Source organism: Mytilus edulis, chromosome 7 (genome assembly GCF_963676685.1).
Source record: "Mytilus edulis chromosome 7, xbMytEdul2.2, whole genome shotgun sequence".
In the NCBI taxonomy this organism is placed as follows: Eukaryota; Metazoa; Mollusca; class Bivalvia; order Mytilida; family Mytilidae; genus Mytilus; species Mytilus edulis.
The window spans coordinates 21,389,273-21,413,540 of NC_092350.1; the positions used below are offsets into that span (position 1 = coordinate 21,389,273).

General features: G+C 32.2%; 1 protein-coding gene and 8 non-coding genes across 9 annotated transcripts; all 9 read right to left on the bottom strand.

Annotated features, from left to right (window-relative positions):
* Positions 1-3,209: 3,209 nt before the first annotated feature.
* Positions 3,210-4,723, bottom strand: LOC139481020 (leukocyte elastase inhibitor-like). Its single transcript, XM_071264049.1, has one exon. It carries the CDS (start codon positions 4,528-4,530, stop codon positions 3,370-3,372), a length of 1,161 nt encoding a protein of 386 aa, XP_071120150.1. The 5' UTR covers positions 4,531-4,723; the 3' UTR covers positions 3,210-3,369.
* Positions 4,724-7,333: 2,610 nt separating this feature from the next.
* Trnal-cag (transfer RNA leucine (anticodon CAG)) lies at positions 7,334-7,418 on the bottom strand. The gene has a single exon. It is a non-coding gene; the product is annotated as a tRNA-Leu (tRNA).
* Positions 7,419-20,154: 12,736 nt separating this feature from the next.
* On the bottom strand, positions 20,155-20,238 carry Trnal-cag (transfer RNA leucine (anticodon CAG)). The gene has a single exon. It is a non-coding gene; the product is annotated as a tRNA-Leu (tRNA).
* A 324-nt stretch (positions 20,239-20,562) lies between these two features.
* On the bottom strand, positions 20,563-20,646 carry Trnal-cag (transfer RNA leucine (anticodon CAG)). The gene has a single exon. It is a non-coding gene; the product is annotated as a tRNA-Leu (tRNA).
* A 326-nt stretch (positions 20,647-20,972) lies between these two features.
* Positions 20,973-21,056, bottom strand: Trnal-cag (transfer RNA leucine (anticodon CAG)). Its single transcript has one exon. It is a non-coding gene; the product is annotated as a tRNA-Leu (tRNA).
* Positions 21,057-21,380: 324 nt separating this feature from the next.
* Trnal-cag (transfer RNA leucine (anticodon CAG)) lies at positions 21,381-21,464 on the bottom strand. Its single transcript has one exon. It is a non-coding gene; the product is annotated as a tRNA-Leu (tRNA).
* A 325-nt stretch (positions 21,465-21,789) lies between these two features.
* On the bottom strand, positions 21,790-21,873 carry Trnal-cag (transfer RNA leucine (anticodon CAG)). The gene has a single exon. It is a non-coding gene; the product is annotated as a tRNA-Leu (tRNA).
* Positions 21,874-22,197: 324 nt separating this feature from the next.
* Positions 22,198-22,281, bottom strand: Trnal-cag (transfer RNA leucine (anticodon CAG)). Its single transcript has one exon. It is a non-coding gene; the product is annotated as a tRNA-Leu (tRNA).
* A 323-nt stretch (positions 22,282-22,604) lies between these two features.
* On the bottom strand, positions 22,605-22,688 carry Trnal-cag (transfer RNA leucine (anticodon CAG)). Its single transcript has one exon. It is a non-coding gene; the product is annotated as a tRNA-Leu (tRNA).
* Positions 22,689-24,268: the final 1,580 nt, after the last annotated feature.

Here is a 24,268-nt window from a genome sequence, read left to right on the forward strand (position 1 = left end):
CAAGGTATGTAATAGTAACATCATTATACTGAATTGTCTGAAAGCGAAATGTCTAAAAAGTATTGCATTTACTGTATTGGTTAAGTCTAAACATTGACTGATAGTGTTAGAAAAAAAAAGAGGCATCATCAAAAATAAAATTTATTATTGTACAGTAAGTACAACAGACCACATCAACTGCCCAAAACTGTGTTACACATTATCCAGATAGCTTTGGCAGGTACAAGCACACAATGTGATTGGATTAGTCCATATTCATAGTTGCCTACACAAATTTTATCCTTCACCTATCGAGACTAGCCATGATACTATGTCTTAAAAGTGCAGCATGTATGATATAAAAACCTGTTCAGTCTAGCTATACGGGATGAATACAAACGAGTCCAAAAAGAAATTTAAGAGGAAACATAACATGGTATCTGATATAATGATTGCGGATTTTATAATATTTAAGGAACTCTTGAAATATTTCAGGACCTGCAGAATTTGAACACATGATAATTATTCTGGAATTACATTGTAGAACTTCAAGAGTGTGACATATATAATTTGAGAAATCGGGATTTTTAAATATTAGAAATAGAGTCAAACAACTAAGACTCAATCATGTTTTCAACATTTTGATCAATATATACCAAAACTATTTGCATACTTATTTTGTTAGACATGAATCACCTTTCGATACAAGATCTATAGCTATAGTAATAAAAATTGTTATATACCAGGAATTAAAGGGTGCGAATCTATCACTTTCATTTGTAATAGAAATTGTTAAAAGTTGCTCAAAGAAGTATAATTTTAAAGTTCAAGTGAAAATATTTTTGATGTTTAAATTCAAATCCATCTTTAATAGTGGATTATTTTTTTTAATTAATTTTACTGAGGCTTTGACCGTTTATCTGATAATTTTTAATGATTTTTGGGTATTTATTTGCGTCAATCTTAGCTTTGATGGGACATGGAAGTCTCTTCCTAAAAGGACCCGAATGGAAATAATTTTTAATAACTTTTGTGGGTCATTGTAGGGTATTACGCTGCAGTGATAATATAGTCTATGAAATTAACTTATCATAATCTAGTCTATTATAAAAATAATCATGGAAAATTTCCATATATTTAATTTTTCAATTAGATATTTTTTTAGTAAACATGTAAATATTGTTAAATCCATGTCTTTTATCATGAATAGATATATATGAATTGACCAATCAATGAAGAACTCCGGAAATATCATAGCATGTATAGTACTATATTTCGATCTCAGGACCACCACGATCGTTTCATAATTGGATTATCAATGCTCCTAACATGCAGCTTTGGTAGAGTCCAGTTAGTAGTGTCTTATATTTCGGTCATACTTTCATTGAAAACTGCAATATTTTTTAGAGGTCCATATCTAAAAATTATCAGAAATTGGGCGAAAAACAATTTTGACTAAATGTGTGTGTATATCAGACATGCAACCATTGTTCGTTTAATATCTCTTCGTTATCAATTTGGCAAACGTTAACGTTGAAAATGGAAGCGACAAAAAATGTCTGTCTATGCCGGATGTATTAAAAAGCAATCACATCCGGTAGGAATGCTAGACGGATTAGTGTTTTATTAGCTTTCTTCAGTAGTATGAGTACCACACTCTCTACATGTTAAATTTATAATCCTGGCAAAAACTCTTTAATGTATCAGGGCCTTTGGCAGACAACATTTCTGCTCCTTTCAAGCACTCCATCATTATAAAGGTTCTATCAAAGTTGTCATAACCTCATCAAGCTCATCATATATGTCTAGATATATATGAAACATTTGCCACTGGACGTTCAGATATCAATCAATCAATCCCGTAGTCTGCATGAAGCCTTAATTCATACTACTATCTAGTTTAACGGAATAACAAAAAAGCTCAAAGAAAGTCGCACAAACAAAACCTGATTTAGGTGAATCGATATGATCAATCGATGATCAACCTCGAGGACTACAAATACTAGTGGAAAAACGGAAACTGATGTAAACTTTGTGAAGTGAAGGCGGAATCTCTTACTTAACAAATTTTCATCTATAGACTATACCAGTTTTTCGGAGATACCTTTAGAAAACAATATGGATTCATCCCAGATGTAATTAAAATTTTATCAAAATACTCCCTTTTGAAATTTTTTGACAAACTATATGTTTACAGGCACATTCCCGACCAAGTTTCAGTGAAGAAACATTGTCAATAGTGCTGTTAACCTAATTGAAAGACTTCAAAAGGAAGAGCGAATGCGCAGGGACAACGATTTTGTCATGTTTTAAAGATTATCTGAAAACAATAACTATGATTTCCTGTGGCAATATGCAAAAGTTATTGAGTCAGACATACTTTTAACCGCGAAATATATAGCTAAACTCTGGACTACTCCCCCTACTAGCGGAAATTGCAAACTGTGTGGACACTTTGTTCTAGATATACTAAACCACAAAATATATATATGTATGTGCACAGAACTTCAATCACAGAGACTTTTACTATATATATAACAGATTAACTGAATTAACTAGTTTCAATTTCGTGTACACAACGGTTTTTAAAATCGGACGAGAGCTTCTCAGATCTTTTGCTTGACAACTATGAAGATCTCTGTGACATTTTAATTCCAGAACAGCGTTTGGAAGTCCTTAACGAAGGATTTTCCTTCCTAAAATACTGTAAACTGTAAATACTTATCCATTCAAAATATTAAGCTATTGACATTTCTAATTTTGTGATTTCAGAACTTTATAAGTGTACATACTAATTTGAGTATTTGCATTTTGTCTTATCTCATATAGGAGGAAATAAAGTATGATGATACTATTATCTAGTTTAACGGAATAACAAAAAAGCTCAAAGAAAGTCGCACACACAAAACCTGATTTAGAAAAAGCTCATAAATCAATAATATCAGTATAAACAGTTGACATGCTTTATTTAAACAAATCTTATGCGTTTTTATTAACAACAGTTATTAACCACTTAAAAAAATCACCAACATGTTGGATGGAAGAAAAGTGAAATTAACTTGAGGAAAATATACAATAAATTAATTCATGGCGTAATAATATTTAAAAAATTGTTTTTACAATAATGAACATCTAGTTTAAACGTTACTTTTAATTAGAAAGTATGTTTTCCTCAATTACATCACGTTTTTAATGGTAAAGAAACAAAAAATATTCATGAAAAGCTAAAATTCTTCCAAAACATATTTATTATTTAGTTGCACAATGCTCAGTCTATAAATTTTCAATAAGTATATACTCTGATTAAATTACACAAAATAAAAGTTACATGATACTCTTGTTGTACAAGTTCACGGCTTCAATGTTTATACACATACGTACATACATCTTTTATGTCGGCTTTGAATATCTACCCATGAAAAGTATTGTTCCAGATTCATTTTCACGGATGAAAAACAAGAACGGATGGTCTGCTCTAAACTCAAATGGCGGAAGTGGCATCATCATCCGGGTCATTACAAGGGCAGTGGCAGCAGCGGCTTCTGTTCCTTCCTCGTTCACTTCAACGAAAGCTTTGTGTATGGCGTCGCTCACATAAACATCTTTCCCACCATCTTGATAGATTCCACTAAAGTCAGCACTAGTATCGAATATTTTTGTGATGCCAAGCTTTGGTAAAACTTTAGTAAGATCAAACGTAGCCTCAATTTTAAACTTCGGTATTGAAATGTTTGTGTCCTGTTTATAAGTACTGTCAATGGCTTTTTGTAATGTCGAAACGGTCAGATTACTTTCTAACACTTCCAAACCCATCTTTTTGTTTGGTAGAATAATCAACATAGAAAGTGTGTCCCCTTTGTATGGCAGTTGCAAACACTTACAATCCATCTCGTCAAATTCATTGGACATAACTTTCTTTTTACCAAACATCATATCTACTTCGATCACATTTTCGTCGTCCACGTGAAATGATTGCCTCGAAGTACTTTTTTCATCAAATTTGAGCTCCCAATCGCCTTTAAAATATATAGCATTTGTTAAAACCATCAGTGTATCCTTAGTCAGAAGATTCGGAGAAAGGAGATCCTTAATCTTATCGTTGGTTTGTTTTTCTATCCAAGAGTTAATCTGAATTCTTGCTTCTTCCGCTTTGTTTTCAAAGTCCATGAGTTGTACTTCACTGCCATAATATTTCTTAGCAGCATCGGTGAAATTTGTCTTCAAATCTACTCCTAGTTTCGAAAATAATCTATTGGCTATTGCCACTAGTACACCATTTCCTGATTTAGAACACAGTTTATTATGCAGTGAATTGTATCCTTCATGGGCAGAAGAACCTGTTTGTCCCTGAAGGTTTAAAGCAGATTCTAATTCTGTTTTAGTGTCACCATCCGTTCCCAAAAGAAGTAACATCAAGGCAGCAGATACACTGTACGGTGACATAAACACATTTCCTTCTTTGTCTAATGCTTGATACAGTGGTAAAGAGAATTCAAGAACCAATTTCTCGAACGCACTATTCATTTTCGACAGTTCTTGTTGCTGAGACATGATTATTAATAATCCACTCTACAACAGCAAAACAGTCGGTTTTATTACAATCCTTCCTGGGTAGGCGTATTTAATTTACTATAATTTATAAGTGTTTTACGATGCGAAAGTAGCTTAAAGGGAAACACAAATTAAAATGAATGTGATCGATATTTACCACTTTGTACTTGTGTGTACGATAATGATCATATACGTAGATACATGTATATTATGTGACCTTCATGACCTTCACATGCATGATAAGAAGGTAAATCAGCCTTGGGTTCATATATAGGTAAACGCATATTTTATGTAATTTTCTATCTTCACATATTAGTCTTATAAACTTGGCTGTGGAGTTGTTAAGACTGATTAGATTATATTGTAACCCTACCTCTGATCACCATACCCCCATCCCTTCCCGGAAACGAATCTATAATACTATATAGTATATTTTTAAAATAAGATAAAGTTGATTTTATTTTACATAAACAAAATTAGTGACAATAGGACAAATATTAATATCTTAATATTACATATTCACACCTAAAGAACAGTAATTTCAAGTTAAACCATTTTCTTCACTTTGAACTAATTTCATAATAAAAATTATGTACATATACATATAAATACAGTAATACATGAATACAAAGGGATTTGAAAACAATATTTCTTTATATGAATTCCTCTCCTTAACAATTGTCTTCACAGTCAAATGTTAATCTTGAACTTAATTCAATTAATAAATTGTTAGATAATTATACTTCAATTGAATGTTTCCTTTCTTGAAAATTATTGCGTTAACCGCATATATAGATATTAACCATCGGTGTTGTTTTACATTAAACTTATGTTGTTTGTTTCATTCCCGAATATCTGTTGAATGTATTGTCCTCTACTAGTTATCTTCTCCTGACGGCTCCGTGCATTTAGTAGTTATATTTAACTGAGTCGTAACCCTGACGGGATAGCAGCGGACGTAGGGATACACGGTTTATCTTAATATCTTTGATGGTATAGTATATACATGAGTGTTAAACATACAGTACAGTGGCAAACATTCGAACAAAAACCAGGACAACTTAAAAAGTTGTTAGTGTTGAATATACAATGGATTGCCCGAATTTGAGGATTCTTAAAGACATGTTAGTTGCCCATTATCTGTAGTTGATTACTAAATACATGTATAAAGAAGTACATGTATGTGCATTCCAACTTGTCTTTGCAGTGTGGGAAGAAAATCTAGCTTTGAGATGGTCAATTCCAGATATACTAAACAGCTGCACCAAGACTGCACGACATGTCCGTCTTAACTTTCTTACATTAATAAAAAACAATCAAATATCAGATTTCAAATCAATAGATTTAAAAAAAAATATGTTGTTGATACATAAATTTCCGTTTTAAGGTTGTAAAATTATAATAAGGTCATATATAGATAGATAGATATAGGAAGATGTGGTGTGAGTGCCAATGAGACAACTCTCCATCCAAATAACAATTTATACTTTGTTTTTACGGTATACATCATTCAAAGTGGTGTTGTACGCGAAAAAATTACAACAAAATATCGAAATATGTGTCAAATTGTCGCGATTTAGACCGTTTGTGGTTCCTCAGAGATAACAAAAATGTAGGATATTCTCACTAGGAGTATATAAAATTGCCTTCGGTTAAATCATATCTCTGGAAACAGTAAAATCTCCAAAATAGAAAGGTAGCGTATATGCAATAATTGTGTAACGTTTCAAGTAAATCAATACAAGCAAAACCCTAAAATATTGGACAGTATTTCAGACTACACAGACAAACCGCAAACATTCGACTCCTTCATAAAGTATGTTTACAAGGTCAGACTAACAATATTGAAGATCACAGGGTCCAAATAGCCTAACTTGGTCCAGACATAAACTGTGTTATGCTCAAATCAGATTTATATTCGTACCCAGCCACCTTTTTGCTTATCTACTTATTTTTTTTTATATTTAAGAGTTAAAAGTAAAATAAATAATAAAAAAAAAAAAAAAAAAAAAAAGTTTAACCCTTAACACTCAAAATATGCTTACACACATACACCGTAAACAAGTTGCTCCTATTTGTTATTTAGGAAAATATTCACGATTTGTCTTTTATCCCTTTTTGTGATATCAAACATGACACCATTTATATGAATATAGGAGCGAATATTGTCTTTCTCATACTAGCCATTTACTTGAATAGATTTATGAGTTTATGACTGTATCGTAGGCGATTGTTAAATGCTTCAAGTGTATTATATTTGATTTCTCACGACCATGCTGATCTAACAGTTTTGACATATTTACAAAGAAGGCAATACAACTGAAAGATAAATATTTATTCGATATTAAGGGTTTTTCGTTAAGATGTGAATATATTTCAATGTGCAGTATCAATGCATTTTACTCAAAGATTCTTTAATTATCTTGCTTCATCATGACAATTGAAACACGTCTGTTTCTCGAAAAAAAACCTAAGTAGCTTTGAGTTTCAGTAACTGACTTACTGAGATTACTCTTAGATCTGTAATTTTCTTTTAAATTAAGTTGTTTTTTAATCTCGGCCATCCTGACAAGACAGAATTATGGTAATGGCTTTGATAAAAACACTTCTTGTTTGTCAATTAAGAGAATATCCTCGTTCAGAAACGAGTATTAATGAGTATTAAGAAGTTTTGTTTCCTTAAAAACAGCTTTGGCGCATTTACCATGTTTACAAATTTGCGCTATTGTGTACAAGATATTTTGCAATGGTTAAACTGTCCGACGTCTATAACATGTATAGGTGCCATTAAAAATATACCATTTGTTAGAAGTGGGATTCGAACCCACGCCTGGAGAACCAGACTGCGACCTGAACGCAGCGCCTTTAGACCACTCGGCCATCCTGACAAGACATCGTAAGTGTCACTAATTTGTCACTTCATGTAAAAGGTGATTTCTGGACGGTCAAATAATAACAAATCCATTTCATCTTAGTCTAGGGTTCTTTATTCAACAATGATGTAATCATATAATTATTATAAACCCTACAAAATATAACAAGATACATATTAAACACATTAATCTAAAAATACTATATCATACTGTGTTACAGTTATTATAACATTACTGCTGATCAACATAAAATCAGAACATTGAATGTTTATAGTTCTTATACAATATCTATACACAAGGTGACATGACATGCCTGATGATAATTAACACTTGCAAATATTCACTCATCGTTCATATAAAATCATCAGCTTTGACAATTGAACATACTACTATAATGTCAAGATCATATAACACTATTTCAATTTACTAAATAGATATATGTAAATCCATATTCTACAAATAACCATAGAATATATATCAACGGTAGATAACTCTATATTATATCAAATGTTCTTCACTGTCTTACATGAACACTATATATTATGCTATTTCAAGTATACATGATAAACTCACCAGTCTGTGGAACTGAGTTTAATAACTAACATCGACAGTCTAACTAATACTAACAGTAACGATCTTCATACTTCTATAGTAATGGTAACAGAGGTTCACATCAAATATGGTTCTGTAAACAATGTATGACAATAATAAGTAATCTGACTTTAATATCTTAATTAAAGGCATTATACAATTCATAATAAACTATACTAATCTTTATCTTTCATCTCGAATTTACAATTATAAATAAGTAATCTTATTTCAATACTAAAATCATTAAGTACAAGTACAATTGTACTGTTAATTACATCACATTGGATATACCAATGTCATTTCATGACTGCATGACAAAAGGTCAAGGTCATTCATAAAAATAGATTAAATCTCTCTTTCTAACATTTATACTAAAATCTCTCAAATAAATCAGATCCAAACAACACTCAAAGCACATTCTTTCATAAGGCTGGGAATCTTACCAAAATGAATGTAATAAACATTCATTTCAAAGTTAAGGATCCAGTTCATCCAAGACACCTCAAAGAGTACAAAATGTAACTTACCATATAAAGTCATGATGTCCTGTTCCAGAATGAATTCCATCACTATACTAATCCATAGAACTTATGGATCTACTAATCAAACACAATATAAAGTCTATGAGCACAAAGTGCATCAAAACATACAGGATCACAACAAAGACATCATTCCTCCATTACTGTTTTCAAAACTACCACCAAAACTGGGGGCAAGGCTTAATAAACCAATCAGAATACAAGAAACCTATACACTCTAGTGAACAGTGAGTACTGATAGTAAAATCAATAATAGGTAAATGCTACAAGGTAAACAGTTAGATTTTATGGATCAATGAATAATCAATAGGCAATCAATAGAATAAAGGTAAACTTAAGTAAACTACTCTGCAAATGAAAGAATATAATTAATGGTGTCTCGGAATTACCTATAAAACATAATAAAATATATAAATGATTAATATGATAAAAATCCACACTACCACATCTGGTACCTCCGACGGGAATTTTTCAGCGACTCCGTGATGTAGGACTTAAGCTATCACCTAAGAAATGTTCATTCTTACAGAGAAGAGTAAAGTACATCGGACACATTGTTTCTGCTGATGGTGTAGAGCCAGATCCTGAGAAAGTAGAAAAAGTAGCCAACTGGCCAAGACCAAAGACCCCAGAAGAAGTACGCCAGTTCCTGGGATTTGTTGGCTATTATAGGAAATCTATCAGGGATTTTTCGAAGATAGCACGGCCATTAACAGATTTGATGCCAACAACTTGTAAGAAGAAGACCCGAGGAAAGAAGAAACCAATAGAACCAACATCTTGGCACTGGAACAAAGAACAGAATGAAGCTTTTGAGACATTGAAGTCGCACTTGTCGTCACCGCCGATTCTTGGTTTTCCTGACTACAAGAAGCCTTTCGAAGTGCACACAGATGCATGTCAGACAGGACTTGGAGCCGTTTTATACCAGCAACAACAGGGAGAACACAAGAGAGTTATAGCCTATGCCAGCCGAGGTCTCTCAAAGACAGAACGGAATTACCCAGTCCATAAACAGGAATTCCTAGCACTAAAGTGGGCAGTTACAGAGAAGTTTGGAGATTATCTGCAGGGAAACAAGTTCACCGTCTACACAGATAATAATCCATTGACATATGTATTGACGTCTGCGAAGCTTGATGCGACAGGTCACAGATGGATTGCTGCTTTAGCTGCCTTTGATTTTAACATCATATACAGACCAGGCCGTAACAATGCCGACGCTGATGGATTATCTAGATTGCCAGCGATAATCAGTCAACAAGATTGCACACCAGATAAACATGACAAAGAGAGTATTAAAGATCCAACAAACATCTCAACAGAAAGTGTGAAAGCTATTTGTAGTTCGATACAACGACAACCATATGTAGAATGCCTTGCAGTAACTACAAATGATCTTGCTAGTAAAGTGGATACAGCATCAACCAAAAAGATCGACATCAGAGAAGAGCAACTACGTGATCCAGTGATAAGAACTTGGATAAATTATCTATCGCATGGACAGAAACCACGAAAGGAAGATATACCGTCTTCACCTGCGCATAACCAGCTATTCGCCAACTTTGACAAACTGGTTATACAGAATGGAATCCTTTATCGTAGAACAACTGTTAATGGAGACACAAAAGATCAGCTTGTCTTACCAAACTCACAGATACCATCTATACTCCGTTCACTTCACAACGACATGGGTCATCAAGGTCGTGATAGGACAACATCTTTAGTGAAGGATAGATTTTATTGGCATGGAATGACAAAGGATATTGAAGAATGGATTCAGAAATGCCCAAGATGTTTAAAAAGAAAACAGCTACCCAACCAAAGAGCTCCATTGACGAACATCCGAACAACTCAACCAATGAAAATTGTTTGTATGGATTTCCTTACATTAGAACTTTCGAAAGGTGGTTTCCAGCACATCTTGGTAATAACCGACCATTTTACAAGATATGCCCAGGCGATACCGACTAAGAACATGAGTGCAAGAACAACAGCAGAAGCGTTCTTTAATAACTACGTGGTTCACTATGGTCTTCCAGAACGCATACACTCGGACCAAGGAGGAAACTTTGAAAGTCGTTTGATGAAAGAACTTTGCAGTATAACTGGTGTCAAGAAGTCAAGAACAACACCATACCATCCCATGGGTAATGGCCAATGCGAACGCTTCAATCGCACATTATTGGGTATGCTTGGCACATTACAGAATCACCAGAAAGCCGATTGGAAATCATACCTTGGTCCAATTGTTCACGCATACAACAGCACAAAACAGGAAACGACAGGATTTTCACCATTTGCTCTGATGTTTGGCAGAGAACCACGCCTGCCTATAGATCTTGCACTAGGAATAGAAACAACGAAAGAACAGAAGACAAATACGAAGTATATTGAGAATGAAATGACATTGGTATATCCAATGTGATGTAATTAACAGTACAATTGTACTTGTACTTAATGATTTTAGTATTGAAATAAGATTACTTATTTATAATTGTAAATTCGAGATGAAAGATAAAGATTAGTATAGTTTATTATGAATTGTATAATGCCTTTAAGATATTAAAGTCAGATTACTTATTATTGTCATACATTGTTTACAGAACCATATTTGATGTGAACCTCTGTTACCATTACTGTAGAAGTATGAAGATCGTTACTGTTAGTATTAGTTAGACTGTCGATGTTAGTTATTAAACTCAGTTCCACAGACTGGTGAGTTTATCATGTATACTTGAAATAGCATAATATATAGTGTTCATGTAAGACAGTGAAGAACATTTGATATAATATAGAGTTATCTACCGTTGATATATATTCTATGGTTATTTGTAGAATATGGATTTACATATATCTATTTAGTAAATTGAAATAGTGTTATATGATCTTGACATTATAGTAGTATGTTCAATTGTCAAAGCTGATGATTTTATATGAACGATGAGTGAATATTTGCAAGTGTTAATTATCATCAGGCATGTCATGTCACCTTGTGTATAGATATTGTATAAGAACTATAAACATTCAATGTTCTGATTTTATGTTGATCAGCAGTAATGTTATAATAACTGTAACACAGTATGATATAGTATTTTTAGATTAATGTGTTTAATATGTATCTTGTTATATTTTGTAGGGTTTATAATAATTATATGATTACATCATTGTTGAATAAAGAACCCTAGACTAAGATGAAATGGATTTGTTATTATTTGACCGTCCAGAAATCACCTTTTACATTTATATCTCAGTATCCCCCCAAAAAATATTTAAAGTCAAGAATAGGCAAGTGTTGGATCAGATGAAGCTTTTATAGAATTATAGTAATGGCTTTGATAAAAACACTTCTTGTTTGTCAATTAAGAGAATATCCTCGTTCAGAAACGAGTATTAAGGAGTTTTGTTTCCTTAAAAACAGCTTTGGCGCATTTATCATGTTTACAAATTTGCGCTATTGTGTACAAGACATTTTGCAATGGTTAAACTGTCCGACGTCTATAACATGTGGCATTAAAAATATACCATTTGTCAGAAGTGGGATTCGAACCCACACCTGGAGAACCAGACTGCGACCTGAACGCAGCGCCTTATTTTTTTTTTTTTTTTTTATCTTTATTCAATAAAACATTCACTGCAATTTACAATAGTATTATAAAAACAAACATATAACATACATGTTCCATTAAAATCTCAAAATGTCATTCTGTTATCTTATCTTATCTTACTACATATTTACAAATTAAACAACAGGATATCTTCATCTGATAAAACAATACAATTATCATTTAAAAATTTCTTGTTAAAAACAGAAAGTCTGTTTGTATATTTACAATATGTATAAAAATATCTTACATAGTCCACTGTATTTACACTTTTTACATTGTTTTTTTTATCATTTGTCTCTGTTTCATAACAAAGTTTTGCAACAGAAAGGATAAAATTAACAAAATGAATATTTACACCTTTTACTGTTCCTGTCATTCCAAGAAGGAAAATCCTCTTGTAAGTATACTTTTGAAACAAATCTATTTCAGACTTTACAAACAACTCAAAAAGTATATTGAATATATAATCATGATATTCTTTCAATTTTTCACATGTTAGAAAAATATGAAATAAATCTTCTTGATCGTTATTACAACTTTGACATAAATCACTGTCTAATATCCTTATTTTCTTAAGTTTAATATTTGTAAAAATTCTGTTATGAAAAATCTTAAAATCTAAATCAATACAGTCAGATGGCTTCCAATAACTATGCACTTGTTTCCAAATGTCAACAAATTCGCTTTCGTTTACATCACCATGATCTCTCCAAAATTCATAACCATTTTGTTTAATAAAACATTCAGTCAATAGAATTGAGTAAAATCGTTTAGTGTTACAGGAAGTTACATCACTAACTTTGTTTTCGTACTCAATAAAATAGCTAGAAACTTCTTCATGCACTTCATAGCAATTTGTGCATACAACAGTTTTCCACTCATCAGGTATTAACAATAACAATTTTCCAGATTTAACCTTTATGCTATCAAAGCTAACATTTTCCACTTTTTCTTGTATTATTTCAAAAATAGTTTGACTTGACAAAAATCCAGGAATTACTTCATATGTTATATCTTTTAATTGTACAATACCAGCAGTTATAAAACAATCCCACTCATTGATTTTACTTGATAAAAACTTTTCAGAATTAAATAACAAAGGTTGGTGATAAATATCAATAGTACTGAGATCCACACTTATCTCTGGTTTAATATACTGCGACGCTTCCATCATCTCCTTATAAACAGGAGGTAAACATAACATACTTTTTGTATATAAAGACATAAATAACACACTTCTATCTAAGTTCATGTTATGTACTCTTTTCAAAAAATAATTAAATGTACTTTTCCATAAACTTTTACAATCAGAATTTAAAAACCTTCCTAAAAATTTCAGTCTAAAAGACAATATTTTTAAATAAACATCAGGAATGTTAAGTCCTCCTGTATCTTTACTTCCAATAATTGTTCTATACTTTAACAAGTGTGAGCCAGATGACCACAAAAAATTAATACATACTTGTTTCAATTTATCAGAAACCCAATGAGGTACAGATGAAACAGCTAAAGTATACCAAACCCTAGACATCATCAATGAAGAAATTACAACAGCTCTACCTGATAATATTAAATGTCTCTGTTTCCACATATTGTAATTTTTCTAATTTTATCTTTCCAATTTCTATCAATACATTAATTTTGGTTATTCCCAACAAAAACTCCTAAGACCTTTACACAGTTTTCACAAATTTTGAGACCTAGGTCTTTTTTATCACAATCATTTAATTTACCTTTTCCAACACACATTATCTCAGATTTATTTTTATTAACTGTAGAACCTGACGCTCTACTATAAAGATAAAAAACACCAACATTTTCATATATTGACCTCTTGTCGTTTACACATAATGTTGTGTCATCGGCATGTTGAAATATAAGCGCCGTTTCATTACTATAAGGTATATCTATGCCTCTAATATTACAATTACTCTTAATTCTATATGCTAATGGTTCTGCTGATAATACATATAATAAGGCACTGATAGACATCCTTGTCGAATACCATTCTTAATTTTAAAATATTTTGACAAAAATCCATTACATTTAACAGAACTTTGTATATCAGTATAAAATATTTTAATCCAATTTATAAATCTATTTCCAAACCCAAACTTTTCTAACACTTTTACCAAATATTTATGACATAATTTGTCAAACGCCTTTTCCTGATCAAATTTTACAATATATGCTTCCATATTCTCATCTTCTATTAAATCTATTATATCTCTAATACATGCAATTGTATCTGCAATGTCCCTTCCTGATATACAACAAGTTTGACAATTTGAAATAATTTTACAAAGCACATTTTTAAACCTGTTTGACATAACACGAGCTAAAATTTTATAATCGACTTGCAAAAGTGAAATAGGTCTATAATTTCGTAAATCCCTCTTATCACCTTTATTCTTAAAAATAAGAGATATGAGACCACTTCTCATAGATCTAGTCAATGATTTGTCATTTTCTACTGTATTATATAATTTCAATAAAATATCTTTTGAAAAAAATTAAAAACATTTACAATAAAACTCTACAGTAAGTCCGTCTGACCCTGGACTCTTATTCTTTGCCATCTTATTCACAGCTAAAGATATCTCATTAATTGATATATCACTGTCACATAATTCTTGGTCATCTGTATTTACTTTTATAGGTACACTTTGTAAGGTGTGTTCTCATTTCGCCTTAACTGTGAATTCCAGGTAAAAAAGGTAAAAAATATACTACGGCCAGATTGGAATTGAACTAAGGCGAAATGTGAATTTAGATAAAAATATTAAATAAGCAAATTAAACCTCTGTGTTTTTATAGCAATTAAAACAACAAGTAATTAGGGAAGTGTTTCTCTTGGATTGTTATTTTTAATAAAAGTTACCATTTTTATGAATTTAAAAGTTGTGAAATCAGGAAAAATCTACAATAAAAACATTTTTAAGAAGAAAGTTGCTTCTCTTAAAATATTGTTTGTTTCATATTTAATAAAAGTTGAAACTTTTTTTTTAATTTTTAGCAGTTAGAAAAATCTAAATTATTTAATTATCCTTGATATTATGCAACACACAAAAAGTTTAATAAAACAGAAAAACATGTTTTCCCACAGACTTGTTTAATTATATAAAAGAAACTTTAATAAAAAAAACTTTAACTGCAGACTATATGTAATGTGACTGGATGATAACCTAAGTCCATTTATAAGTAAAATACAGAAAACAAGAACAATTTTTTTTCTTTCTAGATACTAGCTTTTGATCATAAACAAGCTTCTGACCAAGTTTGGTACAAATTTAGGATAGAGAAAGTAATTAAAATTTTAAAACTTGACCACAGAGTGAAAGTAATGTTTCCTGGCAGAAAAAAACTAAGTCCATTTATAAGTAAAATACTGAAAAAAATGAATATTTATTTTTTTTAAATTTACATCTGTATACTATCTTATGATCATAAACAAGCTTCTGTCCAAGTTTGGTTCAAATCCAGGATAGTTTAAGAAAGTTAATATTATAACTTTTTTTAAAAACTTTAACCACAGAGTGAATGTAATGTTTCCTGGCAGAAAAACTAAGTCCATTTATAAGTAAAATACTATCATTATATATAGTAATATTCATTTGATGTTTATGTAAATAATTCTTGTGCTTTATGTATTAGTGCTGTTCTCTCATGTGATTCTTTATAACATGTACATTATTACATTATTAGTTTGCTAATTTAAAAATACATTTTTAAAAAGTTGAGCCACTCTTAAAAGAATTGTTCAAAAGTGAGACATTGGTAAGACACATAAAAACACATCTTTTAAAAAGTATTTAAGGATGTTCGCTGCTCAGTTTCAAAATAAATAACTATTCATAAAACTAGTATGTATTGATAGGGAATAAATTGAGGAATCAAAAAAGCAAAAAAAATATAGGGGTCAATGTGCTTGTTTTCGAGATAATAGTCATTGGAATTTTGGCGGGGAAATGTTCTCTCTTGATTTTTCATAGCTTTATCATTGACCAGTTAAAGTTCTCAAATACTATCAAGAAATAAATAAAATTTCATAAGACTTTTAAAAATGACTTATAGTTATACATGTAAAAGATTTATAAAAAGAAAAATGGGGGTTCATGGGGAAATTTTTTTAAGGCATTGAAATGGATAAAACCAGAGGATTCCGAAAATCTGACAAAAACTCCAAAACATGACAAGCAGTCATCCTTAAAGGCAGATTTTGACATTAAAATAACAAATATCACACATAATTGCAAAACAAACAAAAAATAACTTAATTCTATTGTTTACACAAGTTCCCATCTCGCCTTAGTTAATTCATTTTAACCTGAAAATGTATACTAAGGCAAACTGGGATTAATCTTATATTATAATTTTGACAGCTAAGGCGAAATGAGAATAAGCCCTTTGTAACAATTGATCCATGGCATGTTCATTTGTTTCTACACAAGAATACAATTTCTTATAAAACTGATATTGCAATTCTAATAAATTTTCCGTATCTGATACAACAATATTGTGTTCACTGTCAAAAAGTTCTTTTATACAATTAGCTTCTTGTTTATGTTTCTCTAAATTAAAAAAAATATTTGGTACATTTATCATTTTCTGTTGCCCAATATGCTTTTGATCTTAATATAGCACCTTTACACTTTTCCTCCTCTAAAACACTCAATTCTAATTTAAGATTTTCATATTGCTCTATATTAACATTGTCACCTTCTGCAATTCTAATACATATTCTTTCAATTTTCTTTTGTAAAGTATAATACTTAGCATTTTTTTCTTTTGCTATTTTCTTGCTAAATACTTGTGAAAACTTTTTTTATCTTATACTTCAAATTGTCCCACCATATCAGTGTCTCTGTTTCAAAAAGAGGACATTTTCTACTCTCTTCGATCATCTTGATAACCTTTGAAACATATTCTTCATTATCTAAAAGTGTATTATTCAAAATCCAAACACCTGGACCTCTTTCTATATTGTCAAAAATAACTTTCATTTCTACAAAAGCATGATCAAGAAGTATCTTTATAGCTTACATATTGTACATATTGTGATATATTTCTACATATTAAAAAATAATCAATTCTTGATTGCTGCAAATCTAAATTACATACACGCTTCCTTGAAAAAGTTCTACTGTCCGGATTTCTCCGACACCATACACCATAAACATTATTATTATTCATTAAATTACACAATCTTTTATAACCAATATCGTCTTTGTGTTCTGTTTTACTAGGCCTGTCCAATTTTGACAAAGTTGTATTCCAATCTCCAGATACAATAATATTATCATATTGTTGCATATAATTATCTAAAAACATGAAAAAATCACTCTTTTCTTTTACTACATTGTGAGCATATACATTCAAAATATTATAAACACTACCTTCATGTTCAAACTTCACGTGTAAAAATCTACCATCTTTATCATTATACACTTTAGTTACATTGTGTTTATATTTCTGACTAACAAGTATTGCAACACCTTGCCTCAATTGAGTACTATTACTATAAAAAAAACTGTACCTTCAAAAAAGTCAGATAAATTTGTTACAAAACTTTCATCCCAGAATGTCTCTTGTAACATCAAAAAATCTATTCTACTTTCATTTATTACAGATACATACTTCTTAAATTTATTCACATTCCTCAGCCCATTACAGTTATGGCTGACAAATAAAACCATTACGAAAAAAGAGAAAAAAGGAAAAATACATTAAGATTCTCCATTGTTTACACTCTTTTTATAAGGATTCCTTCTTATATTACCTTTCACATTTGGGGGAATTTTCATTTTATTTCTCCGTTTAAAACCGCCTGACTGGATGGACTTAGACTGACCATGTTCTTTTTCATCAGCACATGAACAGTCTTCCATACTTTCGCTGTTGACATCAGATTCTGTGTTGTTTTCACACAATACGATGTCCTTGCTAATATTACTATGAGTATCATTACTTTTATTTTTTCCATCTTGCATATCATTACCTTCATTATTTTCATCTTGCATATCATTATCCCAATTTTCAATTACAATTTCATTATCATTATCATCATTACACAATATTTTTTGCACAGTTTCAGTTTCATCATCATCATCAATCTGTCTTTTCTGTCCTTTGTTCTTTGCACCACTGGGATCTTTTTCATCGGCGCGTTCTTTGCCCTTTGCACCACTGCGATCTTTCCCACCAGCGCGATCTTGTTTCTTTCTACCACTGCGATCTTTGACATCAGCGCGATCTTTATTCTTTGCACCACTGCGATCTTTTGCAGCCTCTTTTTCTTTTCCTTTTGCACTACCATCGCCGCGATCTCCGTTTTCTGTTATCTCCTCGATAGTATCCTCGGAAGAACTGCTACCATCGTCATCAGATCCACCATTCCTGTCATCATCATTTGTACTCGTGATTTCTTCGTTAACGTCACTCATGTCCTTACTTAAGGGATGTACTTCTGCATGAACTACTATTTTGGGATGACTTTCTACATCATGTTCATCATCTACGTCATCATCCATTTCTTCTTCATTTGAGCATTCACATTCCTCTTTCTGTTTGCCACACCCTTCACAATGGCATTTGCATTCATCATATTTCTCATAACAATTTGCCCAAACACATTCACAAGGATTATATTTGCAATATGGACAAGTACCGTCATCTTCAATCGGACAGAAACACTCATTTGGCAAATTATCACATTTATCACACTTCTTTGCTTTACATTCCTTCTTTTTGTGTCCTTGTTTGTCACAACCACGACAAATCAAGTTTGGACATTGTCTATACTTATGTGAAGGAGACACATATTACAAAGTTGTTTCTGGTGATCATGAACTACTTTAAAATATTTTTCCCCGTAACCGGTATCAAACTGCATAGACCACGACAAAGAAATCAAGTCAGGTGGAAATTTCACTTTCACGTATCGAATGCCATCAGCAACCTGAGTTCCCGGATGTACATGTCTATATATAGGTGAATGAATTGTACAGTTCTTTTCTTTCAATTTACCAATTATCACACTATACTCAACATGTGCAGGCAAATTAAAAAATGAAACAACAACTAAATCAGAAAATTGAAAATTACAGTCAAAAGATTGTTCATCTATCTCTAATCCTCTTGTCAATTTTTCAGCATTTTCTTCTGTAATCGTTGTTACCACATAATAACTTTCAGCATCATTTGGTACAACTGCCAAAACGGAATTTTCTCCACATACTTTCTCAGCTGCTTTAATTACTTGCGCAGCCAAAAATGTCCTAGTTGGTATGTTAATTACCTTAACTGCACATTCTTTCTTAAATACCTTGCCGCCTTTCATATATTTTGTTTGTTTATAGGAATTCTGCATTTTTCCATTACGACTAGTTTCTTGAGATATTTTTCCGAACACACCTAACCCAGTCAGGTACACCGAAGTGTCCTCCCCCCTTTTCCTGAAACCACCAGGAATAGGGGTAAACGTCAACACAGTTTATCAATAGAAATTGTCAATAGTATCTTCGAACTAATTTTTAAAGTTAATCTATGTATCAACAATTTATCATAAAAACAATTCTCCAACTCACCGAATATACGAATACAATATAGGTCCAATCAACACTACATGCTTCCGCTTTGGGTGCATTCGAAAAACCAACGCAGCGCCTTAGACCACTCGGCCATCCTGACAAGACATCGTAAGTGTCACTAATTTGTCACTTTATATCTCAGCATCCCCCCAAAAAAAATCTTTAAAGTCAAGCATAGGCAAGTGTTGGATCAGATGAAGCTTTTATAGATAGAATTGTAGTAATGGCTTTGATAAAAACACTTCTTGTTTCTCAATTAAGAGAAAATCCTCGTTCAGAAACGAGTTTTGATTAAGGAGTTTTGTTTCCTTAAAAACAGCTTTGGCGCATTTACAAATTTGCGCTATTGTGTACAAGCTATTTTGCAATGGTTAAACTGTCCAATGTCTATAACATGTATAGGTGCCATTAAAAATATACCATTTGTCAGAAGTGGGATTCGAACCCACGCCTGGAGAACCAGACTGCGACCTGAACGCAGCGCCTTAGACCACTCGGCCATCCTGACAAGACATCGTAAGTGTCACTAATTTGTCACTTTATATCTCAGCATCCCCCCCAAAAAAATCTTTAAAGTCAAGCATAGGCAAGTGTTGGATCAGATGAAGCTTTTATAGATAGAATTGTAGTAATGGCTTTGATAAAAACACTTCTTGTTTCTCAATTAAGAGAAAATCCTCGTTCAGAAACGAGTTTTGATTAAGGAGTTTTGTTTCCTTAAAAACAGCTTTGGCGCATTTACAAATTTGCGCTATTGTGTACAAGCTATTTTGCAATGGTTAAACTGTCCAATGTCTATAACATGTATAGGTGCCATTAAAAATATACCATTTGTCAGAAGTGGGATTCGAACCCACGCCTGGAGAACCAGACTGCGACCTGAACGCAGCGCCTTAGACCACTCGGCCATCCTGACAAGACATCGTAAGTGTCACTAATTTGTCACTTCATATCTCAGCATCCCCCCCCCCAAAAAATCTTTAAAGTCAAGCATAGGCAAGTGTTGGATCAGATGAAGCTTTTATAGATAGAATTGTAGTAATGGCTTTGATAAAAACACTTCTTGTTTCTCAATTAAGAGAAAATCCTCGTTCAGAAACGAGTTTTGATTAAGGAGTTTTGTTTCCTTAAAAACAGCTTTGGCGCATTTACAAATTTGCGCTATTGTGTACAAGCTATTTTGCAATGGTTAAACTGTCCAATGTCTATAACATGTATAGGTGCCATTAAAAATATACCATTTGTCAGAAGTGGGATTCGAACCCACGCCTGGAGAACCAGACTGCGACCTGAACGCAGCGCCTTAGACCACTCGGCCATCCTGACAAGACATCGTAAGTGTCACTAATTTGTCACTTTATATCTCAGCATCCCCCCAAAAAAAATCTTTAAAGTCAAGCATAGGCAAGTGTTGGATCAGATGAAGCTTTTATAGATAGAATTGTAGTAATGGCTTTGATAAAAACACTTCTTGTTTCTCAATTAAGAGAAAATCCTCGTTCAGAAACGAGTTTTGATTAAGGAGTTTTGTTTCCTTAAAAACAGCTTTGGCGCATTTACAAATTTGCGCTATTGTGTACAAGCTATTTTGCAATGGTTAAACTGTCCAATGTCTATAACATGTATAGGTGCCATTAAAAATATACCATTTGTCAGAAGTGGGATTCGAACCCACGCCTGGAGAACCAGACTGCGACCTGAACGCAGCGCCTTAGACCACTCGGCCATCCTGACAAGACATCGTAAGTGTCACTAATTTGTCACTTTATATCTCAGCATCCCCCCAAAAAAAATTCTTTAAAGTCAAGCATAGGCAAGTGTTGGATCAGATGAAGCTTTTATAGATAGAATTGTAGTAATGGCTTTGATAAAAACACTTCTTGTTTCTCAATTAAGAGAAAATCCTCGTTCAGTAACGAGTATTGATTAAGGAGTTTTGTTTCCTTAAAAACAGCTTTGGCGCATTTACAAATTTGCGCTATTGTGTACAAGCTATTTTGCAATGGTTAAACTGTCCAATGTCTATAACATGTATAGGTGCCATTAAAAATATACCATTTGTCAGAAGTGGGATTCGAACCCACGCCTGGAGAACCAGACTGCGACCTGAACGCAGCGCCTTAGACCACTCGGCCATCCTGACAAGACATCGTAAGTGTCACTAATTTGTCACTTTATATCTCAGCATCCCCCCAAAAAAAATCTTTAAAGTCAAGCATAGGCAAGTGTTGGATCAGATGAAGCTTTTATAGATAGAATTGTAGTAATGGCTTTGATAAAAACACTTCTTGTTTCTCAATTAAGAGAAAATCCTCGTTCAGAAACGAGTTTTGATTAAGGAGTTTTGTTTCCTTAAAAACAGCTTTGGCGCATTTACAAATTTGCGCTATTGTGTACAAGCTATTTTGCAATGGTTAAACTGTCCAATGTCTATAACATGTATAGGTGCCATTAAAAATATACCATTTGTCAGAAGTGGGATTCGAACCCACGCCTGGAGAACCAGACTGCGACCTGAACGCAGCGCCTTAGACCACCCGGCCATCCTGACAAGACATCGTAAGTGTCACTAATTTGTCACTTTATATCTCAGCATCCCCCCAAAAAAATCTTTAAAGTCAAGCAAAGGCAAGTGTTGGATCAGATGAAGCTTTTATAGATAGAATTGTAGTAATGGCTTTGATAAAAACACTTCTTGTTTCTCAATTAAGAGAAAATCCTCGTTCAGAAACGAGTTTTGATTAAGGAGTTTTGTTTCCTTAAAAACAGCTTTGGCGCATTTACAAATTTGCGCTATTGTGTACAAGCTATTTTGCAATGGTTAAACTGTCCAATGTCTATAACATGTATAGGTGCCATTAAAAATATACCATTTGTCAGAAGTGGGATTCGAACCCACGCCTGGAGAACCAGACTGCGACCTGAACGCAGCGCCTTAGACCACTCGGCCATCCTGACAAGACATCGTAAGTGTCACTAATTTGTCACTTTATATCTCAGCATCCCCCCCAAAAAAATCTTTAAAGTCAAGCATAGGCAAGTGTTGGATCAGATGAAGCTTTTATAGATAGAATTGTAGTAATGGCTTTGATAAAAACACTTCTTGTTTCTCAATTAAGAGAAAATCCTCGTTCAGAAACGAGTTTTGATTAAGGAGTTTTGTTTCCTTAAAAACAGCTTTGGCGCATTTACAAATTTGCGCTATTGTGTACAAGCTATTTTGCAATGGTTAAACTGTCCAATGTCTATAACATGTATAGGTGCCATTAAAAATATACCATTTGTCAGAAGTGGGATTCGAACCCACGCCTGGAGAACCAGACTGCGACCTGAACGCAGCGCCTTATTTTTTTTTTCTTTTTTTTATGTTTATTCATCATACTTCATATATATACATACAATTTTCATATACACATATTTATATACATTATTATCACAGTTTTAAATATCCATTTATTTTGACATATACTTTATCTATTTACTTTCCTAATATTCATTCATCATTACTGTTATATACTTTATATATTTCTTTTAAAATATCCATTGATATTTAAAGTTATATACTTGATATATTCACTTTCAAAAAAAAAAAAAAAAATATCCATTCATTTTTACAGTTATATACTTTATATCCAATGTCATGTATTTACTTTTAAAATATGTCTTTTTTTTATCTTTTTCTTTTTATCTTTTTTTTTTTTAATTTTCTTCAATTTGAACCAACAAAATACTATCTCTTATCAAATAAAAGTTAATGATTCGTATTCAATTCTGTAAACAGTGATTTTAGTCAAAACGGTTATGCAAGATGAAAAAATAAAATAAAACAATATATGCGGATGGAGTTCCAATTCCTTCACATATTCAAATTTTTAAATCAGCCGCATAAGTTATTAACCAAAGACTCATCTTTTGAAATTGAACAAAAACTAGTATTTCGGTATGCTAAAAAATAAAATTATTTACAACAATATTCATTTCACCAAAGTAAACAGTTCATTGTCAAATGCAAATCTGGCCATCAACTCAACTTTTTCGTCCGTATCGTCTGGACGAAATTCATAGTCTCTCACATCACCAAAGTCTTGTTCTACATTTTTCTTAAATGTATGGTAATCATCATCAATTGAACACACTTCTATTGTATTGTCAAGTTCCCTATCATACCGTATAATTTTACCGGTTCCTTTCAATTTTGCTATTAGTTTATCTGGTAATAATCTACTTTTCTTGATCACAACTTTAGAAATAACGTCATCAATTCCAACTAATATATCCTCATCATCAGATTCATCCAAACATTTATCATCTTTTTGTATTGACAATTTTTTTTCATTTCTACTTTGTTTTACATTTTCCAATAAATTTTATCTACATTGTCTATTGATCCTTTCCTTTTTGTAGTTTTCTTAGGTTTCTTAGGTAAATTCTTATGTAAATGTTTATCTGAAAACATTGTGCCGTTTTCCGGTAATTCATGCGCAATATTGTCCATTACGGTTGCAGTTTCGGCGCTCCGTACATTTTCATTTTCGAGT